At 40.0% G+C, this 26375-nt stretch overlaps 4 protein-coding genes across 6 annotated transcripts in view; 2 read left to right on the top strand and 2 right to left on the bottom strand.

Moving 5' to 3' along the window:
- The window catches only part of LOC112454933 (NACHT and WD repeat domain-containing protein 2), an 18151-nt gene extending 14949 nt beyond the window's left edge, over positions 1–3202 (bottom strand). Inside the window, exons 1-7 of the mRNA XM_025016615.1 lie at positions 3100–3202; positions 2851–2939; positions 2326–2442; positions 1917–2120; positions 1654–1798; positions 1123–1348; positions 848–1046 (exon numbers count right to left, since the gene is read on the bottom strand). Coding sequence (XP_024872383.1) covers positions 848–1046; positions 1123–1348; positions 1654–1798; positions 1917–2120; positions 2326–2442; positions 2851–2939; positions 3100–3202 — 1083 coding nt within the window. The remainder of the gene's footprint in view (positions 1–847; positions 1047–1122; positions 1349–1653; positions 1799–1916; positions 2121–2325; positions 2443–2850; positions 2940–3099) is intronic.
- LOC112454772 (transformation/transcription domain-associated protein) overlaps positions 1–17902 on the top strand; it is a 28475-nt gene extending 10573 nt beyond the window's left edge. For 2 of the 3 annotated variants that reach the window (XM_025016438.1, XM_025016385.1), the window contains 12 exons: positions 2383–2470; positions 3860–4036; positions 4167–4466; positions 5173–5367; positions 5515–13344; positions 13509–14882; positions 15338–15512; positions 15606–15837; positions 15933–16026; positions 16252–16800; positions 17082–17295; positions 17487–17902. In XM_025016438.1, the coding sequence (XP_024872206.1) occupies positions 3914–4036; positions 4167–4466; positions 5173–5367; positions 5515–13344; positions 13509–14882; positions 15338–15512; positions 15606–15837; positions 15933–16026; positions 16252–16800; positions 17082–17295; positions 17487–17827 (11427 nt within the window). In that variant the 5' untranslated portion in view covers positions 2383–2470; positions 3860–3913 and the 3' untranslated portion in view covers positions 17828–17902. The remainder of the gene's footprint in view (positions 1–2382; positions 2471–3859; positions 4037–4166; positions 4467–5172; positions 5368–5514; positions 13345–13508; positions 14883–15337; positions 15513–15605; positions 15838–15932; positions 16027–16251; positions 16801–17081; positions 17296–17486) is intronic. The other variant, XM_025016510.1, reaches the window with a different exon arrangement.
- Positions 17903–19385: 1483 nt separating this feature from the next.
- On the bottom strand, positions 19386–24035 carry LOC112453913 (mediator of RNA polymerase II transcription subunit 24). Its single transcript, XM_025014980.1, has 12 exons — positions 23832–24035; positions 23507–23712; positions 23298–23423; positions 22842–23178; positions 22355–22771; positions 22088–22274; positions 21648–21993; positions 21091–21536; positions 20839–20931; positions 20473–20763; positions 19936–20383; positions 19386–19832 (listed from the first exon to the last, which is right to left on the bottom strand). Exons 2-12 carry the CDS (start codon positions 23645–23647, stop codon positions 19686–19688), a joined length of 2979 nt encoding a protein of 992 aa, XP_024870748.1. The 5' UTR covers positions 23648–23712; positions 23832–24035; the 3' UTR covers positions 19386–19685.
- A 182-nt stretch (positions 24036–24217) lies between these two features.
- Positions 24218–26375, top strand: LOC112453981 (60S ribosomal protein L23). Its single transcript, XM_025015113.1, has 4 exons — positions 24218–24327; positions 24524–24607; positions 25747–25875; positions 26113–26375. Exons 1-4 carry the CDS (start codon positions 24315–24317, stop codon positions 26307–26309), a joined length of 423 nt encoding a protein of 140 aa, XP_024870881.1. The 5' UTR covers positions 24218–24314; the 3' UTR covers positions 26310–26375.

Below are 26375 nucleotides of genomic sequence, written 5' to 3'. Positions count from 1 at the left end.
ATACTACAATATAAGAGGTTCTATTTAAAAAATTTGAGGTGACCTTGTTCTGACCTTGGCGACGCCACTCAAGGTCACACTGAAAAGATCAATAAATAGATCTTTTTAAACCCTACAACTTTTATATGAAACATTTTTCTTGAAAATGCGTTTTTCTAAAAAAATGCCTGATATGGGCGCTCTAATACACCCTGTATATATGCATATGGTTTAGATTAGAAGCCCTATAATCAGAGACTGGCCATCAGGCGATTTCTTCAAAATCCTGCGAGAGAGAAGGATATAAGAGAGAAAGAGAAAGCGATATACATTCATATTGTTTTCTCTTTCTCTCTTAACCTTTAGAGGGCGGGGGTGGTCGAAATATCGACCACCCAAAAAACACAAGCTATTTGATGTTTTCAGGCAAAATTTGGTGTGTTGAATAAGGGAAAAATAGTAAAAAAAAAAAGTTTTTCCGCCCTCTAAAGGTTAATTATATCTCTTTCTCTTTCTTTCTCTTGTTTTTGAAGAAAAATGGCGGCCCTATTAAAAGTGGCCTCCTTACGGCCAGTCTCTGATTAGAGGGTCTCTAGTTTACATATACCATACAAGAGAGGAATATACATATATAAATATTAGATTGGTTAGATTTATCACATTTGCCTTTAATTAATAACTTCTATCACTCAAGATAATTATCATCGGTTTTAATGCCGTTTTTCATACAGAGAAAAGTTTATCAGTCTCTTTTTTAAATTCCTCTTTTAACTTTATTCATAACAGCAAGCCATTCAAATTAATTTAATACTTTACACATTATATTTCGGCCATATTTAGAATCTTGATAAATTTCCTTTTACTCTACCTTTACGGAATTATTACAGGCATGTAGGTGTTGCAAAATCTCGGTTATTATTTGTCCCTGCGCGGAATTATCTTCCTTTCTCATGGCACGGTCTACGAGCTTCACTATGTTTCTGTAAAAGTGAGTGATGAAGTGCTGAAGGTACTCGCCATGAGTTTCAGGATCCAGACCCTCTCTCCCTATCCATTCCACCGTATATCTGCATAAAACATTGCACGATTAAAGTAATCGCAACAGAAATTGCTCTCGTGAATTTTTGGGGGAGGAGGAGATACCTCTGCAGATTCGTGCTCTCGATTTTATTCGGTAGTCGCTCGTCTCTCAGATCGGCCAACAATTTCGAGGCTTCGTTATCCAAACTTCTATTGGCTATATCCAAAAATAAACTGGCCTTTCTTAGATTTTGGAGATTAATGTTGTTTATGTATCGCACGTACGCCAGGCAATGATTTTTCGTATTTTTCACGTTCAGCACACCGTTAATTACTTCCCGCTCGGTCACTGTTTCAGGATTAGTAATTATTAGGATTTTATTACAATGCAAATACATATATGAGGTAATGCAATCCTAAATATGATCCAAAAAATATTTGGGCTTTATTACTAACGCTTGAAAATTTTATTAGTGGCCAGAGAACAGTTTTTATATTTTATATTTTTTTTTGAATGTTTAATATCTTAAAGATTGTATGAAAAATTATCTTTATCAACAGAAGACATAAGATTTATAAATTTTTATTATATTTTATCGGTATTGGTAAAATCGAGCTATGTTTTCATACTCGTATCTATTGGATCTTTCTTACCGGACATGAAATAATTATGCATTGTATCCTTGTCAAACTTCCCGTTATTAAATAAGGATTGCGCGCCTTTCCTGAACATTTTTTGCATTTTGCACATGGTGTCCCACCAAATCGCTTGATCCTCTTGTTGCAACTTAGGTATTCTCTTAAAGATACACAAACAAGAAGATATAATTATAGGAAAGAAATAATTGTATAATTATTAAGTAGTAGACAATGCATTGTATAAGTAAAATTATTGCACGTAGCCGGAAGTGATTTACTTTATTATTAAAGTTTTTGAGGATAGACGAGATTGGTTGTAATATACTTGTTGGCGGCACAGCATTGCTATCCTTCTTGTACCACTTATCCAAAAGACTAACGTCCATTCCTTGACCCTCTAATTCTGTTCTTAACATCTCTAGTTCCGAACTGAGAACATATGTTGGTATAGGACGATATCCATATTTCTGTCCAAGGAATACCTATGTAGAAAAATATTATATTTGTTTCTTGTAAATATTAAAATGTGTTATGCTTTTTCAAACCTTGGAAAAAAGTTGAAAGAGCATCACACAATCTACTGCTTAATTAGAAATTTAGATATATTTCTGAAGTTATAAACTCTCGAAAAAGAAGTTTAAGTAATGGAGGATTAAACTGTTTAAATTAAAAAGTAAATTTACTGACAACGAAATTGGGTCCCATAGACAGTCTCTGACAATTTTCTATTTCTCTCATACACAGCTCTGTAGTCATATGATCGTCGGTGGCTTCATCACGTACACCCCATCTCATATCAACCACCTGCAAAGGAGGATTTAACCATCATTACGTAAGGCAAATTTTGATTTCTATTAATAACAACAAAATATTTTAGTTTATATAATTATTAACCAGAGAAAATTATTAATTAGATAAATAAAATAGCGATTTATGCAACAACTAATTTTGTCGATTATCCAAGTCTAATTTAATTGTAGTATATGTATATGTGATCTAAATGTAATTATCAAGTTTACTCGATTCCTATCAAAAATTAACATAAAAAGGTTGAATCCTATATATGTATATTACCGGTACCTGGCACCGTGAAAATCAATTTCTCTATCCAAGATGTATAACTCATGTTTACTATGTATATTTATCAGTATACAGTTAATAGCTTGTCTCAATGTGCCATATTATTTTCTTTCTTATGAAATAAAGTCCTACCTGAAATTCTAAACCATGTTTTTCTCTGCAATAGTCCTTGAGTTTGGGATAGCACTGAGCCATTAAAGTATTTCTTTCCATTGTCGTATCTGAAATATAATCAAATAAACATTGCTATATTTCACATTGCAATATGTCACTTTATACTGCTTTTGCATTTTCTTTCAAAGTTTTTAACACTAAATTGTATCTTTTATTATTTTTATTCTACTATCTCTTACTGTAACTATAAATATATTAACAACTTACCAGTAAAAGTCGAACTCGTGAATATCCGCACAATTTTTGAACTGACAGGTGGTAAGGATTTCAATGATCCCGAAAAGATTGAATCAATCGTTGTTTCGTCCATGTTTTGCCTCTTAATACACCTTTATCTCTGAGCTAGAAATTTAAATCAGTCGAGATCTCTTCTTATCGCTTGCAGCAATGCTAGCAAACTAAAATCCGCACTGCGTTTCCAATGTCTTATACATCTACAATAAAACTATAGTATCTCGTGAGCTGGTGGAGTTTGTAGCTCATCATCTTCGTTTGAGTGTTCCATATCACAGAATTCTTACATTATCTACTATAGCTAACATGATATTATTGTATGTTATACTACTACAAAAGTCCGTAAATTACACAGAACATATTTTCTTTTTAAAATATACATTACATAAATGAAAAAGTTTCTGATATACTGAGCAAAGTGGTTGCTAAGGCTTGTTTACACAACATAGATCCATTGATTTTAAGACATGTATATATTCCTTTAGCTCAATATTTGTATCAAATAAGTATTTATTGTATTAGATATTTAATATCTAACTGATTAATACAAATTTGTTGATATAAAGTATGTCCTTACATTAAGCAACATAAAACAATTTTTGCTCAAATGTTCAAAAATCGAACTATAAAGTATATGGAAGAGAAGTACTTTATGTAGCAATTTATATATGTATTAATTTTTTAATTCAATTTTTTTGCACATCTCTGCATATATTGAATATTTGATTTTCAGATCTTCTAATGGACTGTTTATAGTATTTACCAAGGATCTCTTATAACGATCAAAATGGCACCCGATCCAGTAACACAAATGAACACATATCGTTCATACGTGACCATGCTGGCTGATCCAGTTTCAAAAGATGAACTGAAACTGAAGGCAGCTCAAGAATTATCAGAAAATTTCGAGGTATTCAAATATCATCAATATTATTCATACAGTACATAATAGTTCTTAATTAATCTGTCGGAGGAAAATATATGTATTTAATATATGTACTTATGTTTACATTAATTATAATGTACAAAATTAATTGTAGATTATTATGTGCTCATCACAATATCCGGGATTTCTCGATCATATGATGAAGATCTTTCTGAAGATATTGCAAGAGGGAGAGCCGCACTTTATATCAGAATATAACATTCAGCAAGTTAGAAAACTAATTTTGGAAATGATACATAGATTACCAAGCAATGAATACTTGCGTCCATATGTCAGGCAAATCCTGACCCTTATATTTAAACTACTAGAGACAGACAATGAAGAAAACGTGCTAGTGTGTTTACGCATCATAATCGACCTTCATAAGCAATATAAACCAACATTCAATCCAGAAGTGAGTAATTCTTTCATAATTAATTAATTTTATGCACGCACGCACACACACACACACACACACACACACACACACACACACACACTTATATACATATATATATATATATATATATATATATATATATATATATATTTAAAAGTATTTAACTGTTTAAAGCGCTTTAAACCAATATTTTACCAAAGCTACATTTTTAAACTTAAGGAGAAAAAAGCTATATTATGTTAACAATAAGAACTTAATTTAGTAAAAAAAATCTTGATTTTAGTCACACAGTCCGAATTAAGCCACACCTAGGATTGACTAGTCAAAGTCCGAAGTGATTTTTCTTTAGTTTTTAACTTTGACTAGCCGTATTAGTTATTCCTAGGATTGACTAGTCAAAAGCCGAAACGCAAAACTTATTTCGGGCTTTGACCAAGACGTTTGGTCGTTCCCCAGGATTGACTAGTCAATCCTAGGAATGCCTGCGTTTCGGGCTAACATCTATATATCAATTTGTTGTTATAATTTACTTTATATTTCTTTACTTGCAACTTTTAAACTCTACGAACTCAATCTTTTACGAACCAAAGTAAACATAGGATGAAAGTCAGATTCGAACCTGAGACCCAATTATGAACCAATTGTTTTCACATGGACTCACGTGTCATTTATCTTATTTCTATAATATTGCTTTAACTATTTTCTTCTTTTCTGTTTACAGATTCAATTTTTCCTTCAATTTGTCAAAAACGTATATAGCGAGTTACCAAAAAATTTGCCAAAAATATTTGAACCACGTCCGCCTTTACGTGTAAAAGAGCTATCAGAAATTAACATAGAAGCCCTATTGACAGAAACGTTTACAATTACAGCAATACAAAGCGAAAAGAAAGCTGCCGATGGTACTGTCGTGACGGTAACTATAGTTTTTTAATTTATTTATTTAGTACTAAATTTACCCTATTGTATAATTCGCATACAGATTATGATTGAAAGTACATAATATAAATAAGTAAAGAAAAAGAAATGTGAAATTAATTAAGACATGTCTTATTATTTCCAGTACAATTTGATTCCGAAAGCAGTGCTATCTCTCAAGGTGCTTCAAGAATTACCGATAATTGTGGTTTTATTGAATCAATTATATAAACAGAACGTACATCAGGACGTATCGGATTTCGTTCCAATTGTGATAACGACCATATCGCTTCAACCTAGTCAGCAGCATCGAAATTCTCCTGGGTTTAATAAAGAGGTCTTTGTTGACTTCATGGGGGCGCAAGTTAAGACGCTTTCATTCCTTGCGTACGTGATAAGATTATACCAAGACTTGATATCTCAGAACAGCGCGATGCTGGTCAAAGGTATACTAGGCTTATTTACTCTCTGTCCGATGGAAGTGGCTCACTTACGCAAAGAACTCGTGATAGCTTCGCGCCACATACTCGCTACAGATCTACGAAATCATTTTATTCCGCATATGGAGATTTTCTTTAACGAGGATATCTTTATTGGCCACGGTTGGACCGCCCATGAGGCCTTAAGACCTTTAGCTTACTCAACACTCGCCGATTTAGTTCATCATGTTAGACTACAGTTGCCGCTTAGTGACGTATCCAGAGCGGTGCACTTGTATGGTAAAAATTTGCTCGATCAAACTTTACCCACAGCCGTTCAGATGGTTTCTTGTAAATTACTGATGAACCTGGTGGATACAGTTAGGCAAAGATCCGATGCCGAAAACAGCACTCAAGGACGCGAGTTGTTGATACGTATATTGTTGGTTTTTGTTCTGAAATTTAAAACTATCGCCAAAATCTATATTCCAATTCTGCGAAACAAAACGAAACAGCTACGGCCCGCCGTAGCGGACAATACGACTGAGGATACGAAGCCGTGTATTGACGTGAATGAAGAGAAAGAACCGCCAAAATCGAAATTTGGTTTCCCGACCTCGCAGGCGATGAGTTACAATGTAGCAGATTATAGAAATTTAGTGAAAAGCTTAGTGCATGGAGCTAAGGCTATAACAGCTAACTGCATCAATAGCAGAACCAGCGAGGTAACGCAGTCCAATCAACTCCAGCCGAAAGAGACTTTGATTTATATACAACTTGTTAAATGGGCTTTACCAGCTCTAGATATTTACACAATAGGACCACCATCAATTGGCGTTCCCACACAGCCAGGCAGACCAGTGCAATCTCAAACTATACGGACGCGAGAAGAGAAGGAAGTGTTAGATCTTTTCGGCAACGTGTTCACGCAAATGAACCCCCAAACGTTCCAAGAGATCTTCTCTGTATCCATAGATTATATGGTCGAGAGAATATTCAAAAACTGCGCTTTGCAAATAATTGGAAGCTCATTCTTGTCAAGTCATACAGTCTCATCGACGTTCGCAACCATCCTGGTGGAATATCTGCTCGAACGAATGAGCGAGATGGGATCGAATGTGGAACGCAGTAATCTGTATCTGAAATTATTCAAACTTGTCTTCGGCAGCGTATCGCTCTTTCCTGCCGAAAACGAACACATGCTGCGGCCACATTTAAATCTAATTGTAAACCGCGCCATGGAGCTAGCTATGTCAGCGAAGGAGCCATACAACTATTTTCTACTGCTGCGTGCGTTGTTCCGATCTATAGGGGGTGGCTCTCATGATTTATTATATCAAGAATTCTTACCACTGCTTCCTAATATGTTGGAGGGACTGAACAGACTGCAATCTGGTTTACATAGGCAACATATGAAAGATCTCTTTGTCGAGTTATGCTTAACTGTGCCCGTGCGTCTCAGTTCTCTCTTACCGTATCTTCCGATGCTAATGGATCCCTTGGTTTCCGCTCTCAACGGAAGTTACTGTCTAGTAAGCCAAGGTCTTCGTACTCTAGAATTATGCGTTGACAATCTGCAGCCCGATTTTTTATATGAGCATATACAACCGATTCGTGCCGAATTAATGCAAGCTCTTTGGAGGACATTGCATAATTCCACCGATCAAGCTCACGTCGCCTTCCGAGTCCTCGGCAAATTTGGCGGTGGAAATCGAAGAATGATGATTGAACCACAAAAGCTAGAATACAATGATCGTGAGACCAATTCTCCCAATGTAGTGGTTTACTTCCAAGGACTGTCCCAGTCGATCGATTTTCCAATAGAAAAAGTGATCGAGGCTGCGTTTAATGCATTGAAATCTAACACGACGGATGTGTTCTACCGCAAGCAATGTTGGGAGATTATATATTGCTATTTGGCGGCGTCCTTAAAAATGGACGACGCCGCTCACCTATGGTACGATTTGTTTACGCATCCGAGTTTTAAAGAAGGCGAGATACTGCCTCAACAAGGACCACACTACAGGTGTCCTGATGCTGTGGCGCGAAATGTTCAGCAGACAGCATTGACCGGCATGTTTGTCGCCGCAGAGATAAAAGAATTGAGACCTTCTGTGCTCAACACTGTCGTTTCCGTCGTGAGGCATTACACGATGATCGCCATAGCACAACAAGCCGGTCTGTTTAGTTGGACGGAACGGGAAAACCGCAAAGATATGCAAGGTCAAGACCCATTTGTGCTGATCGATGCTCTCGCTGTCATAATGGGTCACGACGAAAGGGAACTGTATAAAGCGGGATATTTAGCGCTTATGCTAATATTAGAAACTGCGACGAATATTCTGGGCTCGAAGGAACGGGCATGCCAATTGCCCTTCATGGAGTACTTAGCGGAGAGAATGTGTTCACTGTGCTACGAACGCGCCTGGTACGCTAAACTGGGTGGTTGTATAACGATAAAGTTTCTGTTCGAACGAATGGCTACTAAATGGGTCCTCAATCACTTGTTCGTCTTCCTGAAGGCTCTCATATTCGTAATGATGGATCTAACTGACGAGGTGTCTAACGGTGCTATTGACATGGCAAAAGAAAATCTGGAAAAGATGCTAAGAGTCTGCGTGAATCCTGGGATTCAAGAGGACAACACGGAATTGATAGAAGCGCAAAACAAGAGTCTGTATGAGGTTACCCGCGAACTGGTTAAACAGGTGACGTCGCCACACACGATCGTGCGGGAACAGGCCATGGCCTCATTACGTCAGCTCGCCGAAATACAGAACAAATCGGTGACGGAGGTCATGGAGCCGCATAAGGAAGTCTTAGCAGACATGATACCGCCCAAGAAGCATCTTTTGAGGCATCAGCCGACCAACGCACAAATCGGTTTGATGGACGGTAACACATTCTGCACCACCTTGAATCCGCGTCTCTTCACCATTGATTTAAACATCACGGAGCATAAGGTATTTTTCCAAGAGTTATTGGGTCTCTGCGAAGCGGACGAGGCCAATCTCAATAAGTTGGCTTGCTACAAATCAATCTCGAATCTAATGCCCCTGAGAAAATCGGCATTACGGGCGCTCGCAGCTTGCTATTACATCGAGAACTGCCGGAACAAGATACTTGGAGTTTTATATAAAGCTTTGGAAAAACCCCATGCAGAGTTACAGGAGACAGCCTTTGAGTGTATGAAAACATTTATTGCCGGTTTTCAGCTCGATATGGAATCTGTTCACACAATGATGCGGCCTATGCTGTTGACACTTGGTGATCACAGAAACTTGAGTCTGGATTGCGTCAGAAGGCTGTCGTATCTAACGCAACTTTTCCCGAGCACCTTCAGCGTTACTCTCTGCGAACAAATGCTGCAACATGTGAAAAAGTTTTTGGAGAACTTAATTCAATCCCACAAAGGTATATCAAAGTCCGGTGAGAACGAGCAAAAGATCACCATCATTATAGGGATATATCACAACATTCCGGCATCCCTACCCAAGTTCAATGACGCGCTCTGCAGACTCATCCTGCAAACGGAAAAATCCTTGCTAGTCGAGGTCTCCAGCCCTTTCAGAGAACCTCTGATGAAATGTCTCCTACGTTATCCGACGGATGCGCTCAATTTGTTTCTGCATGACAGTAATATCAAGGATCAACAGTGGAGCAGATATCTGGAGTATCTTATTAGCCACAAGGACGGTAAGCCATTCCGTGATATTTTACACAACAGCACAGCCCGGCTTGTCACGATGCTGCTTGCTCACTCGCAAACTAATTCTAATTTGACTCATCCGGAGAAGAGCGAAGTACAGTATCGGGCGATCAAGATCATTGGTATACTGATTAAGTACGACGAACAATGGTTATCCACCCAGAGCCAGTTGGTAGGCGCGTTGAAGCAGATCTGGTACAACAATGACTATCAGGCGTTGCACAAGAAGGTCGAGGGTGTCGAGTACTGCCATTGGAAGGAGCCGAAGCACATTGTCAAGATCTTGCTGCATTATTTCCGCCATCAACCGAATGATATCGATCTGCTGTTCCAACTGCTTCGGGCCACGTGCGACCGGTTTGTGCCAGACTTTCAATTCTTGAGAGATTTCTTGGAGAACACAGTGGCGCAGGAATACACGGTCGAATGGAAGCGAAGTGCTTTCTTCCGTTTTGTCGAACATTTTCCCACGAACAACATGTCGCAGGAACTGAAGGCCAACGTTCTGCAGCTGATCATAATTCCGTGTTTCGCAGTAAGCTTTGAGCGAGGCGAAGGTACCAAACTGGTCGGGGGGGCGCCGATGCCTTATCAAGACAACCCGGAGAACGTTGTATCAGTATTTATCAGCAAGATAATTGACCCGGACAATCCTTTTGGCTCCGCCGACTGCGTCCGCATCTCTTTACTGCAATTCTCCTGTCTTTTAGTGGAACAGGCATCGCAACACATTCACGACGTGACAAACAAGAGGCAAGGAAACAAGCTGCGTCGCTTGATGACCTTTGCCTGGCCTTGCTTACTCGGCAAGAATTGCGTAGATCCGACCACTAGATACCATGGCCATCTTCTACTCAGTCATATAATAGCAAAGTTTGCTATCCACAAACGCATAGTCTTGCAAGTGTTTCATAGCTTGTTGAAAGCGCATGCCGTAGACGCGCGTAATGTTGTACGACAAGCGTTAGAAATACTGACACCTGCGATGCCTGTACGGATGGAAGATGGTAATACTATGTTAACACATTGGACGAAGAAGATTATCGTGGAGGAAGGTCACTCTATGCAACAATTGTCTCATATCCTACAACTAGTTGTGAGGCACTACAAAGTCTACTATCCAGTCAGGCACCACCTGGTTCAGCATATAGTAAACTCGATTCAACGTATAGGATGTACCCCGACCGCTACTATAGAACATAGGCGACTAGCTGTTGAATTGGCGGAGGTCATCGTAAAGTGGGAGCTGTATAGGATTAAGGAAGAAGCCGAAGCCTCAGAATCTAATAAAGCGATGCAACCGTCGACTTTGATTAAACGCACGATTAACGAGGATCCGTCGGGCAAACGCATGAGTTCCCAGCCGTCCGGTAACAGCCCCGTGCCTCTTATTCTACCCAGAATAGAGCCGGGATCGGCAAAACCCATTGAGAAGGCTCACGCGGACGCCGTTTTGAATTTCTTGCTGCGCCTGGCGTGTCAAGTAAACGATGTGACTACTATTCACGGCAATCCAGGTGAGCAATTATCTAGACGTTGCGTCGCTTTATTGAAAATGGCGCTGAAACCCGACGTATGGGTCGCCGAACAGTGCGACTTAAAGCTGGCTTGGCTTGACAAAGTTCTCGCCAGTGTGGACAGCGCTCAGCCCAACTACGGTAACATTAGCACAGCACTGGAAGTACTAACGTTTCTGTTGAGCGTAATGAAGCGGGAGCAAATACTCGCCAGCTTTAAGCCACTGCAACGCGGAATAGGTGCCTGTATCACCAGCAGCAACACTAAAATCATACGTCTGGTACATGGCTTGTTGTCACGATTGATGACGATTTTCCCGGCCGAGCAGGCGTCTCCAAACATAGCACCCAAGTATGAGGAACTGGACACATTATACACGACTATAGGCAGATTTATAGCCGAAGGACTGACTACTTATGAAAAGACTAGCGCGGCTACGCCGAGCTCGCTTTTTGGCACACTTATGATGCTTAAAGCTGCCTGTACGAATAATCCCAGTTATATCGATCGGCTGATAACTCCATTCATGAGGGTGTTGCACAAAATGGCCAAAGAACATTTACACTCCACGCAGACTGAGGCCAATCCCGTCACGAGCGAATTGTTGATTCTCAGTCTAGATCTGGTGAAGAATCGCGTAGCAGTAATGGGCGTCGACATGCGCAAGTCGTTCATAGGCACGATCTTGGTCGGCCTGATCGAGAAGACGCAAGATGTTAAAGTGATGAAGGCCATCACAAAGATATTAGAGGAGTGGATGAAAAACAAGACCACCATTGCGATGAATCAGACGCCCAGTTTGCGCGAGAAGTCCATCCTGCTGGTGAAAATGATGCAGTACGTCGAGAAACGGTTTCCCGACGATCTAGAGCTCAACAGGCAATTCTTGGAGCTGGTGAATTACGTTTACCGCGACGACAGCCTGAAGCTGACGGAATTAACTTGTAAGCTGGAACAGGCTTTCCTGGCCGGTCTGCGTTGCGTGCAGCCGCAAGTGAGAGCAAAGTTTTTCGAGATATTTGACAATTCGATGAAGAAGCGTTTAGCCGATCGTATTTTGTACATCGTCGTCAGTCAGAATTGGGAGAACATAGGATCCCACTATTGGATCAAGCAGTGCATCGAGTTGCTGCTGGCCACCGTCAATACTACTACCTTGGTACAAATAACAAATGAAGATCTCTTGCTACCCAGCCTTACGTCTATCATGCAAGGAGGCAAGGAAAAGGAGAGCAAGGCTCAAACGCACTTTGTTTGTCGTCTCGGTCGTCCTGACGAGGAGCCGCTGGACATCGAGGTGGCGGAAGGAGACTCGAAGGAGACGTTCCTCGAGATGGACACTTGGTTGTCCAATCTGATGGATTCGACGAGCGCCACCACCCCTGCTGATGAGATCACCGAGAAACCCAGCTTGACGCAGATGATCAACAAACAGATACGCTTCATGGAGAATGCGAAGAAGATCAAAACGGAGCAGTTGCTCCTAGCAACTGCTCAGCTGTGCCACATGGACACAGGGCTGGCGGAGCGCGTCTGGTTGGACATGTTCCCACGAATATGGTCCATCTTGGAGGAACCTTATCTTAATGCCATAACGACAGAAATAGCGCCGTTTGTCGCCAGCGGGACACACGTTATCCAGAAGGATTGCCATCCGAGCGCGCTCGGCACTTTCCTCGAGTCGCTGGCGCACTGTAATCCACCGGTGGCCATCCCGCCACCCGTGATGAAATACCTGGGTAGGTCGCACAATGTCTGGCACCGAATAACCCTGAGTCTAGAGCAGATGGGTGCCGAGATGGCGGCGGACGGTAACGGCGGTAACGTAAAGAATCGAGGCGAGACTGATCTGTATCGCTCGCCTGACGAAGCCGAGCAGGTTGAGTGCGTCACTCCCTATTACGAGGTGATGCACATGCTCTCGGAGATGTACTCGTTACTCTGTGAAGAAGACATGTGGTCGGGTCTGTGGCAGAAGAGGCCTGCGCATTACAAGGAGACCTTGCACGCGATTGCGCTAGAGCAGCAAGGATTTTTCGAGCAGGCACAAGGTGCGTACGAGGTATGTACGGCTAAGTTTCGACAGGACTATCCGTCTGGCCCTGCACCCTATCACCTTAACGAGGAGATGCTTCTCTGGGAAAGACATTGGGAACGCACTGTGAAAGAACAGAATCAGTGGGACATTCTATTGGAACTCGGCGGCCATAATAACTACAAGAATCCCTTCCTCGTCCTAGAGAGTGCATGGCGTATTCCCAATTGGCCAGTGATGAAGGAAATTCTCACACAGTTGGAGCACAATTGTCCACGGGAAATGGCCTGGAAGGTATTATGACGTAATAATCCTTAAGAAAAAGATAAACGCTTTATAATTTTTTTTCTATTCCCTGAGATGTTGACTTTGTAGCGCAATCTTGCCATGCATACGTATATGTTTTAACATTAAAAGGAGATGTTGCCAAACTCGTAATTTTTTCTATATTGTTGTAGATCAACCTGTATCGTGGATTTGTGACCTTGTGCAGTAGTGAGGATCAACATCTGAGCACCGTCGAGCGTTATGTAGAACTTGCGTCTGGTTTGTGTATGCGTGAGTGGCGTCGACTGCCGCGCATTGTTAGCCACGTCCATCAGCCGCTGCTACAAGCGGCCCAACAGATAATGGAGCTTCAGGAAGCAATGCAAATCCATCAGGGACTGCTACATGGCAGAAGTAACTCACTGCACGACATGAAGGCCATCGTAAAGACATGGAGAAATCGTTTACCCGTAATAGCAGACGATCTCAGTCATTGGTCGGATATCTTTACTTGGCGGCAACATCACTATACCTTTATCTCCAATCACTATGATTCTCAACAAGACCAAACAGTTAATCACTCATTGCTTGGCGTGCATGCCTCTATGCAGGCGATTATTCACTTTGGTAAAATTGCTAGAAAGCAGAATCTGTGCGGCGTTTGCCTGGATTCTTTGGCCAAGATTTATAATCCCTCGAGCGTACCTATGGTCGACTGCTTCCAGAAAATCAGACAACAGGTAAAGTGCTATTTGCAGATGGCCACTATGGGAGGGCAAAATGAGTTGCAAGAAGGTTTAGATGTGCTGGAATCAACCAATATGGCATATTTTACAAAAGAAATGGTCGCTGAATTTTACGCATTGAAGGGTTTGCTTCAGTCACAACTTGGCCGCTCGGACGATGCCAACAAAAGCTTTTCTGCGGCGACTCAGTTGCATGACACTCTGGTGAAAGCTTGGTCTCTTTGGGGCGATTATCTCGAAAGTATCTTTACGCGCGATGGACATGCTCGTCAGATCAACATTGGCGTAAACGCTCTTGTATGCTTCTTACATGCCTGCAGGCACCAGAATGAATCAAAATCCAGAAAGTACATTGCAAAAATTTTATGGCTACTCACCTATGATGACGACAAGTCATTGCTCATGGATACTTTGGACAAGTATGCCGTGGGTGTCCCAGCTATTCAGTGGTTACCGTGGGTACCGCAGTTACTGATGTATCTGGTGCGCTATGAAGGAAGTGTGATCTTAAACTTGTTAAGTCAAGTTGGAAGGATGTTCCCGCAAGCGGTTTATTTTTCCATCCGTACTCTTTATTTGACGTTGAAAATAGAGCAGAGGGAGAGATATAAAAGCGGTGAATTGACCGCAGGGAAGAGTCAGGATGGTGTCGAAGAACGGGGCTCTACCACGGGCAATGTACCCCCGCAACAGGGAATATCGGAAACCGGTCATACGGTACGTGCCACGGCGCCTATGTGGAGGTGTTCGAAGATCATGCATATGCAAAGAGACATTCATCCAACTATCTTATCTAGTTTAGAGGGCATAGTCGATCAGGTTGGTTTGAATAATTCTTTTACTTTTATCCACTTAATATCGCATAATAAGACATAATACACAAATACAGGAAATATAACGGGTGTATATGTATACACGTGTACGTTATTATATAAAAAGTATACAGTAAAAAATTATATATAATAAAAAATATATAGCTAATAGAATAATAGAGATTTTTTATTAGCTTGATATATACAAATACATGTACGTATATGAATTTTTTTTTATTTTAATGTCAAGAAATTATTTTCGAAGTTTATCGAAGCACTTTAGAAATATTGTGTGTGTGTGCGTGCGTGCGTGCGTGCGTGCGTGCGTGCGTATGTCCCAAATATTTCTGTAATTATTTTGAGTTTATAATTAAGATATCTTTATACTAATTGTAAGATTCAATATTTTAAGATTTCCCGTATAAAAAGAGATATTATAATTATTATAAATTTATATTTCAGATGGTATGGTTCCGTGAGACGTGGTATGAAGAAGTTTTAAGGCAGTTGAGACAAGGCCTCGCAAAATGTTATGCGATAGCATTCGAAAATCGTGGAGCAGTCAGCGAAGCTACAATAACTCCTCATACATTGAACTTCGTGAAAAAACTTGGTTCTACGTTCGGTATTGGCATTGGTAAATCCAATTTCGCTTTTTGTATTGGTTATTAAACGAGAATTAAACAAAAAGGAGACGATTTTCCTCTAATATGTACTTTGCGATTTGCAGAGAACATATCATCCTCCCAAAACATGAGCAGCTCGTTTAGCTCGGCGGCATCGGAATCTTTGGCACGAAGAGCTCAAGCTACCGTGCAGGATCCTGTTTTCCAGAAAATGAAAGGCCAATTTACGAGTGATTTTGACTTCACTGTACCTGGAGCTAGATTACTACACAATCTCATCAGCAAGTTGAAGAAATGGATAAAGATCCTCGAAGAAAAAACGAAACAACTGCCAAAGTAATATTTTATTTTTTAATTGTTGACATCTCTTTTTTACAATGACTTCTCTTTTTTATGATTTGTGGACTACATATTCGTGCATTGTTTCGCAGATCTTTTTTAATTGAGGAGAAATGTCGCTTTTTGAGCAATTTTAGTTTGAAAACTGCAGAAGTCGAGCTGCCCGGTGAATTTCTGATACCTAGGGTAAGACAGTCAAACTCTTCTAAATTAAAATTCTCTATTCTCAGTGGATACGCATAGACATAATTATGCATACACGTAATGATATTTTTCTATATATCATCTATATATATCACCTTTATATCTATATATATACCTTTATTTTCTACTTTATATATATATTGTTTGATATTGAATTGAAAAGGGCCTGTGCTTTGTTAATCCTTTCTAAAATTTTATATTCTTCAGCACTCGCATTATTCTGTAAAGATAGCGAGATTTGTACCGCGCGTTGAGGTGGTTCAACGACACAACACGGCCGCCAGGAGATTACGCATTCGCGGTCACAACGGTCGCCTCTATCCTTATTTAGTAGTCAACGACGCTGGTCTGGGAGACGCTAGACGTGAAGAGCGCCTGTTACAACTGTTGCGCATGTTGAACCACTATTTGACCAAGCAGAAGGAAACGTCACGACGTTTTCTGCACTTTACCGTGCCACGACTCGTCGCGGTTTCGCCGCAGATGAGACTCGTGGAGGACAACCCGGCAGCAATTTCCCTCTTAGACATTTACAAGCAGGCCTGTGCCAAGCTGGGGATGGAGCGCGACGCACCTATTGCCAGATATTATGAGAAACTGGCTGCCGTACAAGCACGAGGCGCGCAAGCCAGCCATCAAGTGCTACGGGATATTCTGAAGGAAGTGCAGACCACAATGGTCTCCAAAACTATGCTCAAAGATTGGGCAATGAAAACATTCCCCGGCGCCACTGATTATTGGACATTCAGAAAAATGGTAAATACTTTTTTTAATACTAATGATTTAAAACATAAACATTGTAGGTTTTTTGGACAATTTTTAATTGATTTTATATTACAAGAAAGCTTTTTGAGTTCAAGCACAAAATTATATCCTTCTTTATAGTAATTGATACAAAAAAAGAAGAACATCTCTAAATTGCTGACCGAGAAAAATAGAGATAGAGACCTGCAATCATCGAAGAATTTAATTACTGATGTAAAAAACTACAATGCAACATATGTATTTTCATCGTGTCTTCATCTTTCTGTTTTTAGTTCACCTTGCAGCTGTCGCTGACATGCTTTGCCGAATACGTACTTCATCTTACGCGACTCAATCCCGACATGATGTACGTGCATCAGGATTCTGGTCTAATCAACATCGCGTATTTCAAATTCGACATCGATGATATCTCCGGAGAGTTAGACGCAAAGAGACCGGTACCCTTCCGCCTGACGCCCAATATCTTCGAATTTCTCACAACTATAGGTCAGTCAGACACAATCTTAAAATCTTCTCGTCTGTCGACGTGAAAATAAAAAGATATCTTGATATAGACATCCCTTGTGCTTGGAAAAATTCAAATGTTATATAGAAATACTTGTAGTAAATCCGATATTTGTTACTGTGCAGACGGTTGCCAAGTTCTTTCAGGTTTCACGATGTTAATTCTTTTGCAGGAGTTTGCGGACCATTGACCGCTAGCGCGATCGCCACAGCGCGCTGTTTGGTTCAGCCCACGTTCCAGCTGCATGCTATACTTCGCACAATTTTGCGAGATGAAGTGATCGCGGACCATAAACGGCAAGAAGACGCCGAGGGCACATCACAAGCGCCGACCGATCTGAAGGGTGAACTTCTGATAAAGATGGTGAACCATGCGGTCAACGCGATTGTCGGTAGACTAAATTCTCTCGCAAATTTCGACGGCATTGACAGTAAGGTCAGCACACTAGTAGCCGCTGCCAATAGCCATGACAATCTCTGCAGAATGGATCCCTCGTGGCACCCATGGCTGTAAGATACAGAACGTTTGGCCTAACAACACATTTGTGCTATAACGAACGAGAAAAGGATTAAAATCATTATCGCATTATTCATTTTATTTTCTTGCCCATATACGTTCTTATATTTTATAACACTGACGCTAGCTTTCAGGAAGTTATTGAAAAATGAAAAATGATAAAGAGAAGTTAGACGCTAGAAAAGTATTATTTATAATCTATACACGGAGAAAATTTTATGTTAAATTTTACTATGCTGCCGCACCAACTGCGGACCATCAAGACGCCCAAGTTTAAATGCTATAGTCTTGTGTAAAATTACTATGTCCATAGCATTTAGTGATATGTCCATAGCATTTAGTGATATTTGGGCGTCTTGATGGTCCGCAGTTGGTGCGGCAGCATAGTAAAATTTAACATAAAATTTTCTCCGTGTACATATATATAGATATATGAATATACATAGTTTATATGCATTATATACATTAAATTTGTACAGCGTAAATCGAAACTATTAGTAAACTGCGAATTTAATTCTATTCTTTAACTCTTATTCTGTATATGTATTATATTGCTTATAGATTCGTTTTCACTATATATAAACATACTATTTACTAATGCATCGCACTTCAATGTAACGTAAAGCTCCAGTTCGAGTTCCTAGCTGTAAGTAAGCTATATTTTAAGAAACTTGTGCAGATAATTTGTAAGAATAGTGCTTACTAAGAAGTGGAATATAGACCTGATACATATAGTACTTATTTATTGTAAAAGACATGGACATTAGGATCTATATGAAAATTGTATGAAATAATAAGGTTCTTTAAAAAATGACGTTTTGTTACTTCAAACAAATCTATAATTTTTACAGTAAAACACTTTCCACAAGTGAGAAACGGGAGCATATATACATTTGAGAAGTAGGTTTTTTTTTTTCAAGAGAATTCTACTAGGAAACGTATATTCACGTATGAATACGAGAATTCTCTTCAATTTTATATAAATTCAGGTTGAAGCTTATATTCTTATAAAATAACATATACTCTTAATGATCACACATAAATAATCTTTATTTATAAAAATACAACTTATTTAAATTTTAGTTCTTTAAACGCAAACATAATGCGCGTATCACGAAACACTATCATGTTTTTAAGTGATCACATTTAGGTATCTACGATTTACTTTATTCTATCATTTTTTTTAGCACATATGGTAAGTTTGACATTTATTTTATACGTACTTTGACAACTAGGCGTCTTGAATGAAGAGTTCATGGGAAAAAAATGATAAATTCATAATTAATCCATTTTAAACAGAATTTTATGTTTAAAGTAGAACTTTAAAACTTATATTTCTTCAAATGCTTTGAAATGTAGATATATCAGGTGCATTTTCTAAGAATACTTTCAATGTGACTACGTTCAAATATTTGTTCTATTTTTATTTGTAGTAAAGAAATAGATAATTTTTAGATCGAGAAGATAATTTTTAACAAATGCCATGCGTCAAATATAATATTCTTCTTCTGTGTTTTTATAAAATCAATACTTATCAAGTATGATTAGCTTAATAATTATTGAACATAATTATTTATTTATGCTATTACATACAAACATGTAAACCATGGCGCAAAAGATTGCCCCATACAGTAATATTTCTGTATAAGCTGTTAAAGGCATTTAGACGCTTAATGTACAATTACATTGCCATTGTCAGTTATCCTGCTAATATAGCAGTACAAGTGCCATAAGAATTTAGAGGATAATATTTGTGTACATTATATAGATATTTATATATATAAAACTGATGTATTTGTTCGTCAATATTATCCATGTGAAAAGATGCATTCTCTATTTTACGATAATTGTGACTTTATTTTGTAGGCTTCAGATTAATATTCCGCAACATGCATAGATCTCGCGCGGTGGCCTTGCGCCCGATCATGGTTTGTATGTCGTACAATCTCAGCAGAATATCAGTCGTGAATAACTCGGGCAATGCTTTGAGAAGGCAAGGTACCTGAAAACAGATATACAAATGTTATTACCAACAGTTTATCCCACAGTTATTCTATCCACAATTTGTTTATCCACAGTTGTTCTATAAAAATATCAGAATGTACCAGTGTTTGCGGCATTCCCTGTAGCACGATGCGAGTTCTGTCTTTCCCGCACTCCACCATAAGCCGCAGGAACTGGAGTATGAAATGAGTCTGTTGGGACACCTCGCCGTCTCTACCGGCTAGAAAGGCGAATATGGTGAACAGATTGTTCAACGCCGTCATAAGCGGATCCCTGAGAACGACAACCGACTTTTGCCCGTTATTCGAACCCTGCGCCTGCGGACTTTGCGAGTTGAACATAGGAACGCTCTCGCCTGTTTCGTTCAGTCGCAGAAGCTTATTGGATACGCCAAGCGCGTCCAGGTCTTCCGCGTCCAGGTCGCGTCGCACGCGTTTACGGCTGTTCCTCTGATATGGATTCGAGTTATTGTACTCCAAAGTGGAGAATATACAATACACGCACAATTTTGCCAGGATGGACGACTGCGGTTCCACAAGCTCATCACTCCTATACAAGAGAGAATTTATGTGAAACAAACGTCCTGCGTACAAATTTAAAAATTCGATCGAGATGCGAAGACGATATGATGGACTTACTGCAACGAGTTGTGCAGGTACTGCGGTATTATGTAATGTATAAGGTCCAGAGTGCAGTTCTCTATGTCGAGATGGAAGATTGCAAAAGCTAGATCCACAGCTTGATCCAGTTCTTCTTGATAGCGATATTTGAGCACTTCTTTGACTATATTCGTGACGAACCATAAAGAACCGCCGGTGTTTAGCAGAGACTCCAACGATTGCATGGCTTGTATGTTTATCCACCCACATTGATTTATGGTCTGCCAAACGGATTCCAACTGTTCCAGTATCGGTTGCCGCGATATAATACTACAAGCAAAAACGCCGTGAAAATAACAATCCCGAAAAAATACGATAATTCGTTTTACAAAAATACCATAATACCTGTGGGATACCGAAAACACTTTTGTTTTCGACTGTGTGGGCGGGTGCACGTCGTATTGCATTTTCCGAATAATATGGACCATTAAACTGGATCTGGAAAAAAAATAGATAAACTAAAGTCTTATATAACATCCAAATGTATATTATAATAAGAATGAATAAGATTATATTTTTATCTAAGAAAAAATGTAATTATTTAACAATGTTCTAATAATTGCATCATACACTCACGTGACTATTCTATCTGTTTACCTGTCTTTCAGATTTTCCTGCATTTCGTCACCCGGCAATGGCGTCAAGAAGTGCTGAACCATGTTCATGGGTTTCAGCAAAGCGTCCTGATGTGTGATGCTCATGTATGCGCATATCCAAGCGGCAGCACAGACCGGCAAGCAGCAAGCCGTCGCTCGCAAACCATCCAGGGCTCTCTTGACGTCGCCGGCACCCAGCACCCCACTTTCCCACGCGCAGAGCAATTCCTTCACCGCGCCCATCGCCGACTGGCATGCAACGTGCCATTTTAAGTTGTTCGATTTGAAATCGGGATCTGGCGAGTTAATCTGCACCAGCAGAGCGTCCACTCTCGCCGGGTCGACACTCTGTAGCATCCTCTGTGGCGATTTTAGTTTGTTCCGTTCTGGCATGCATTCGCGTGCCCATTGCTCAAAGAATGAATCTCCACCTTCCTCCAGGACAACCTGAAAATCAATTTTTGTTAATATTGAACCATAATGAAACGTAATCGACACACGAAATTATAAGGTCTCTTTGCGCATAAAATTCGAGACACGTATCAACACCAAACTCACCTCAGAGCCATACGTTTGCACTATATAACACAACATAAGAAACGATACATCGAACAACATTGCTTTCGTCGCTGCTGCCTTATCAGGTACAGGCTCGTTGATCTGTTTACTATATTCGTTAAACTTGATGAGTTTCGTGACGAAAGTCTTCAGTTCTCCCTCCACGGTTGCCACGGCTAGCATCAATTCGAAGCTCTTCCCTGTTACGACTTGATACAGCACGCTCAATAAACCCTCCTGTATTTTTACGTAAGATTCGGCGTTCAGTGTCCTCAAGATCCCGTTAAGTGTCTGCCCTGCTTGTACAATTACCTTCGGAATTGATGACGACGAAGTTGTCCCCTCCCTGCAACAATCGCGTGATAATCACAAAAAAAAGTTCGACTATTTGTCAAGTTTATTTTCATAGTATGATAATGGTTCGATTCTCATGTATATACCTCCTAGCGCCTATTTGCTTCGCTTGCTTTTCTGTCACAAGGTTTACCTTCTGCAATTCACTCAGCAAGCAATCTATGTAATTGCATGAGTTGAATGAGGTATCCATTTTGTCGAGCAGAGGCATGAACTGATAGAGCAACTCGAATGCATCCAGAATATCTTGCGAGTATTCAAACTTTTCATCACCTGCAAAGATGCAAAGATGTGAAATCAAATTCCCCCCCTCCTCTCCCAGAATTCAGAGCACTTCAAACGGTTTTACCAACCATTCAGATTAGTCACATGCAATTCCTTCAATATCTGAGGCATCTTTAAAAATGTGAAGGCTCCCCACTGTGACTCTTGGACCGTTTGCTGTACGTTGTGCAGGCACATCAGACAGGCGCGGATAATCTCGCAGTAAAGCCGTGCATTTGTATAGCACTTTAATCTCTGCACCATCAGCAGCTGGTTGACGAACACGGTTGTCTCGGTACTAGGATTCAGTAACACTTGAACGGCTAAGAGTGGCTGCAGACAATGTGTAATAGACTCCATTTTCATTTTTTCAGGGCAGAGACTTTCGATCTCCAGATTGCATAACTTTTTCAGTGAATCCTCTATCGGTACCACGGACTTTTGAGTGCTCGTCTTCAATAATGTCTCGATCTCCTGGCATTTCTTCACAACTTCTATGTATAGATCTAAAAAAAAAAGTGCAAATGCATAAGCAATTGCAAAACGTTGAATAATTTTCCATTGGTCACAGCACACCTTTGTCATCGTATTTAGCCAGATACATCATCGCGCACAAAAAGTCCGAATTCAGCATCTGTTGCAAAATACTAGCAGGTTTGTCTACGAGCTCGCTCGGATGCGGAGTGAGAGGATTACTCTGGGGCGCCTTTGTCAAGGTGTGCAGGTAACATTGTAGAAGCCAATGTACAATAGACAGGACTGCCGCTGCCAAGAGATCTTCCTCTGGTTTACCGCGGCACGTGATACCAACTTGTATAGACTCCAAGAACTCCAGCAAGCTCACGATGCAATGGGGCTTGTGAAAAGCATCATATTTACTTATTCGCTGCAACACTGCAGCATATGACACTAGCTGCAAGACAATTTGAAATATAAATCACTGACAAGTCACAGTATATGTATATTGTGTACAAAAAAATTAAAGTAACCCCTGAAATATATTATATATATATATATAATTAATAAACAAACCTGAGAACTTAACGAGTGCTTCAGATAAGACAGTACTAACTGATTAGGGCCTGGTCCCACTAACGCTTGTTGTAATATACAATCTGCTAAGTTATATACATCACCACTCACTCCTCTTGGCAAAATCTAAGAATTAATCTTGATTTTAGAAAACATGTAGAACCTTGGGAAGCAAATAGAAAGCACATCAAGGAAATACAGACGCTTACCGTTTTGATATTAATACCCCATTGCAAATCAGTCCAGCGTTCTCGCCAAGCTCGTAGCAAGAGAGCTTTCAAGCTGCTGGTTTTACTGGTCACTTTGGTCTCCATTGGTAACGTTAGAACACTATACAATTTCTGCCACATTGCAGAGATGTTTATCAGTTTGCAGGAGACAGAACATCCTGTCAAAATGGGATTAATAACATCAGCTGTAAGTAAAGAAAAAGTTTAATTAAATATATGAACACAAATATTAAATGATTATTTCTAATAACTCGTTAGCATCTTGCAAACAATTTTTTGTAATTATACAGTTTAGGGACCCCACCTCCAATACTGATGAAATTATGCTCAATCTACACGTTTTTACACGAAAGGAAAGAATCTAGCAGAAAAAAAGCGTCGCTCTGCCCCGCGAAAAGAAATATTAAATCGTTAAATTTGACGACTATTCAGGTTATGAAACCTGTCACACGAACGAAATTGCAAATTGCGACTACGCGACTACATGAAATGAAACATGAACATGCCCCGTGGCCATATGCGCATGCTCCGGGCGAGCGTCGCGAGCGATAAGTGGAACGCACCCTATGAATACCGGCCCCTAGTTCCTGCATTTTAGGGAACTTGTGGTTGTAATGTAAGCAATCTTGAAACTAGAGATATATCCATATTTCACATTTCGCCGCTCGCCGCGTGTGTGCGTGTGTGCCTCGTGTACTGCGGAGTAGTGCGGAGTGCGGAGTGCGGATACGCGATACGCTCGACTCGAGCGGCTAGCGGCTAGAGTTCTCCTTTCAAACAAACCAAGATGTCGAAGAGAGGTAAGTTCGTTGTCGCGTATGAAATCCGAGAAAATCGGTGCTGAGACGACGCATCGGTCTCGGGCGAAAAGATAGAGGGACGGAGGCACGTTTCGTACGCACGATAAAACGAAACGAAACGTTACTTTTATTACACGCGAGAAAATAGAACGATTCTTTCAATACCGCTGTCTCAATACATTACTTGTTTCCCAAGGACGTGGTGGTTCGGCTGGAGCCAAGTTCAGGATATCCCTGGGTCTACCGGTCGGCGCGGTCATCAATTGCGCTGATAATACTGGTGAGTTTGCGGAAAAAAAAGCATCTTTTGGACGATTCTTAACCTCAAAAGGCAACCGTGTAACTCGCAAACAAGAAGACCACATGGTCGTTTGTAATTTGTCAAGTAATTTTTATACTTACGTTTCCCGGTTTGTTGATTAATTTAATAAAAACCGCAGTCTTGTTTTCTGTTTGCGCACGTCAAATGATTCTAGTTCCAGCCTTAAAGGAACAAGAATCCTAATAAGCAAAAAATGATGATACTTATAGTTAATACTATCATTTCATAGATATCAGTGAAACGTACAGTAATTGATAAACTGTATCTCGTATATATTATTATATGTTATTTTTAGTTTTACTCAAATATTTTTTTGTACTTTGTAATAGTACCAAAATGTTTAATAAAGTTACATGTCAATTGCATAGATACTAATACAACGTTTACACGAGTGTTACTTCTGTAGTAACTTACGATAATTCACTCGTTTACGCGGAATAAATTATCGTAAGTTACTACAAAATCCCGTTTACGCGAAGGAATTATCGTAAGTTACTACAGAAGTAAAGCCCCTTGCACAATGCCGAGCAATAGACAACAGGAACAGGAAATAACAAAAAAATCGTTAATTACAACCTAAAAAATTCGAATGCTATGATTGGTTAGCAACAGGCAATAGGCACAGAATTTCCAACGTGACGGTAAAGAGGGGAGCACACACTTCTGCATAACGCATAATGCGTAAGCATAAGAAAATTGATTGGTCTATTTTCTTATGCACATGTATATGGACCAATCAATTTTCTTATGCTTACGCATTATGTGTTGTGCAGAAGTGTGTGCTCCCTGCTTAACTCTGTGTCTATATTGCCTGTGTCACTGTTTATTCTGCATTTATACATGATTTCTGATTTCTATTCCCTGTTCTTATTGCCTATTGCCTAGCATTGTGCAAGGGGCTTAACGCTCGCGTAAACGTAGTATAAGCTGTATAATTAAACTGTCGAGATTATTTGTAACGCCTGTTACAAGACTGATTTATATGTAACCATAAATCTAAGGATCTGATATAATTTTCAACTCAAGCATATGTATCCTGGCCTTTCCTTTCATCCTATTGAGGATAGATCTCTGTGTAACAGCAAATGGTCTTTCAGGTGCCAAGAATCTGTATGTCATCGCAGTGCAAGGAATCAAGGGCCGGTTGAACCGTCTGCCAGCAGCAGGATCCGGCGATATGATCGTTGCCACCGTGAAGAAGGGAAAACCTGAACTAAGGAAAAAGGGTAAATTAATTACTCTTGTGCTCTTTCTTTCTCTTTTTTGTTCCCTGAGACATTGCTTGCATCTAAGAAGAAATAACTTAATAAGTGCTTAGTGATTCTTTAATATTGGTTTTCACCCTTAATCTCAGTGTATAAAGCAATTGTATTTAAAAAAAAATCACTGAGCGGTTGCTTTGTTTGGTGAACACAGCCATTGCCTTCCAAGGATTTTAGATAAACGCGCGTGTATTGTTACAGTGATGCCTGCTGTGGTGATACGGCAACGGAAACCATTCCGCAGGAAGGACGGGACATTCATATACTTCGAGGACAATGCCGGTGTAATCGTCAACAACAAGGGAGAGATGAAAGGATCGGCTATTACGGGACCTGTCGCGAAGGAGTGTGCAGATTTGTGGCCAAGGATCGCATCCAATGCCAGCAGCATCGCATAGTTCACACATCCTGTATAAATTTACTGTCCTTTACAGTTTACAAAATAAACCAGAAAATAATTAATA

The sequence above is a fragment of the Temnothorax curvispinosus genome, unplaced genomic scaffold (genome assembly GCF_003070985.1).
Source record: "Temnothorax curvispinosus isolate PA1 unplaced genomic scaffold, ASM307098v1 QBEX01000060.1, whole genome shotgun sequence".
Classification (NCBI taxonomy): domain Eukaryota; kingdom Metazoa; phylum Arthropoda; class Insecta; order Hymenoptera; family Formicidae; genus Temnothorax; species Temnothorax curvispinosus.
Note: the sequence above shows the minus strand (reverse complement) of the source record. Positions and strands in the feature narration are given on the sequence as shown.

Coding starts and splice junctions, on each gene's coding strand:
- LOC112453913 (XM_025014980.1), bottom strand. CDS start 23,647: ATGTGGCAGAAATTGTATAGTGTTCTAACGTTACCAATGGAGACCAAA. Junction 23,179..23,297: donor AGCACTCGTTAAGTTCTCAG/GTTTGTTTATTA, acceptor ATTGTCTTGCAG/CTAGTGTCATATGCTGCAGT. Junction 21,994..22,087: donor AAGCAAATAGGCGCTAGGAG/GTATATACATGA, acceptor CGATTGTTGCAG/GGAGGGGACAACTTCGTCGT.
- LOC112453981 (XM_025015113.1), top strand. Junction 24,608..25,746: donor CAATTGCGCTGATAATACTG/GTGAGTTTGCGG, acceptor ATGGTCTTTCAG/GTGCCAAGAATCTGTATGTC. Junction 25,876..26,112: donor ACCTGAACTAAGGAAAAAGG/GTAAATTAATTA, acceptor GTATTGTTACAG/TGATGCCTGCTGTGGTGATA.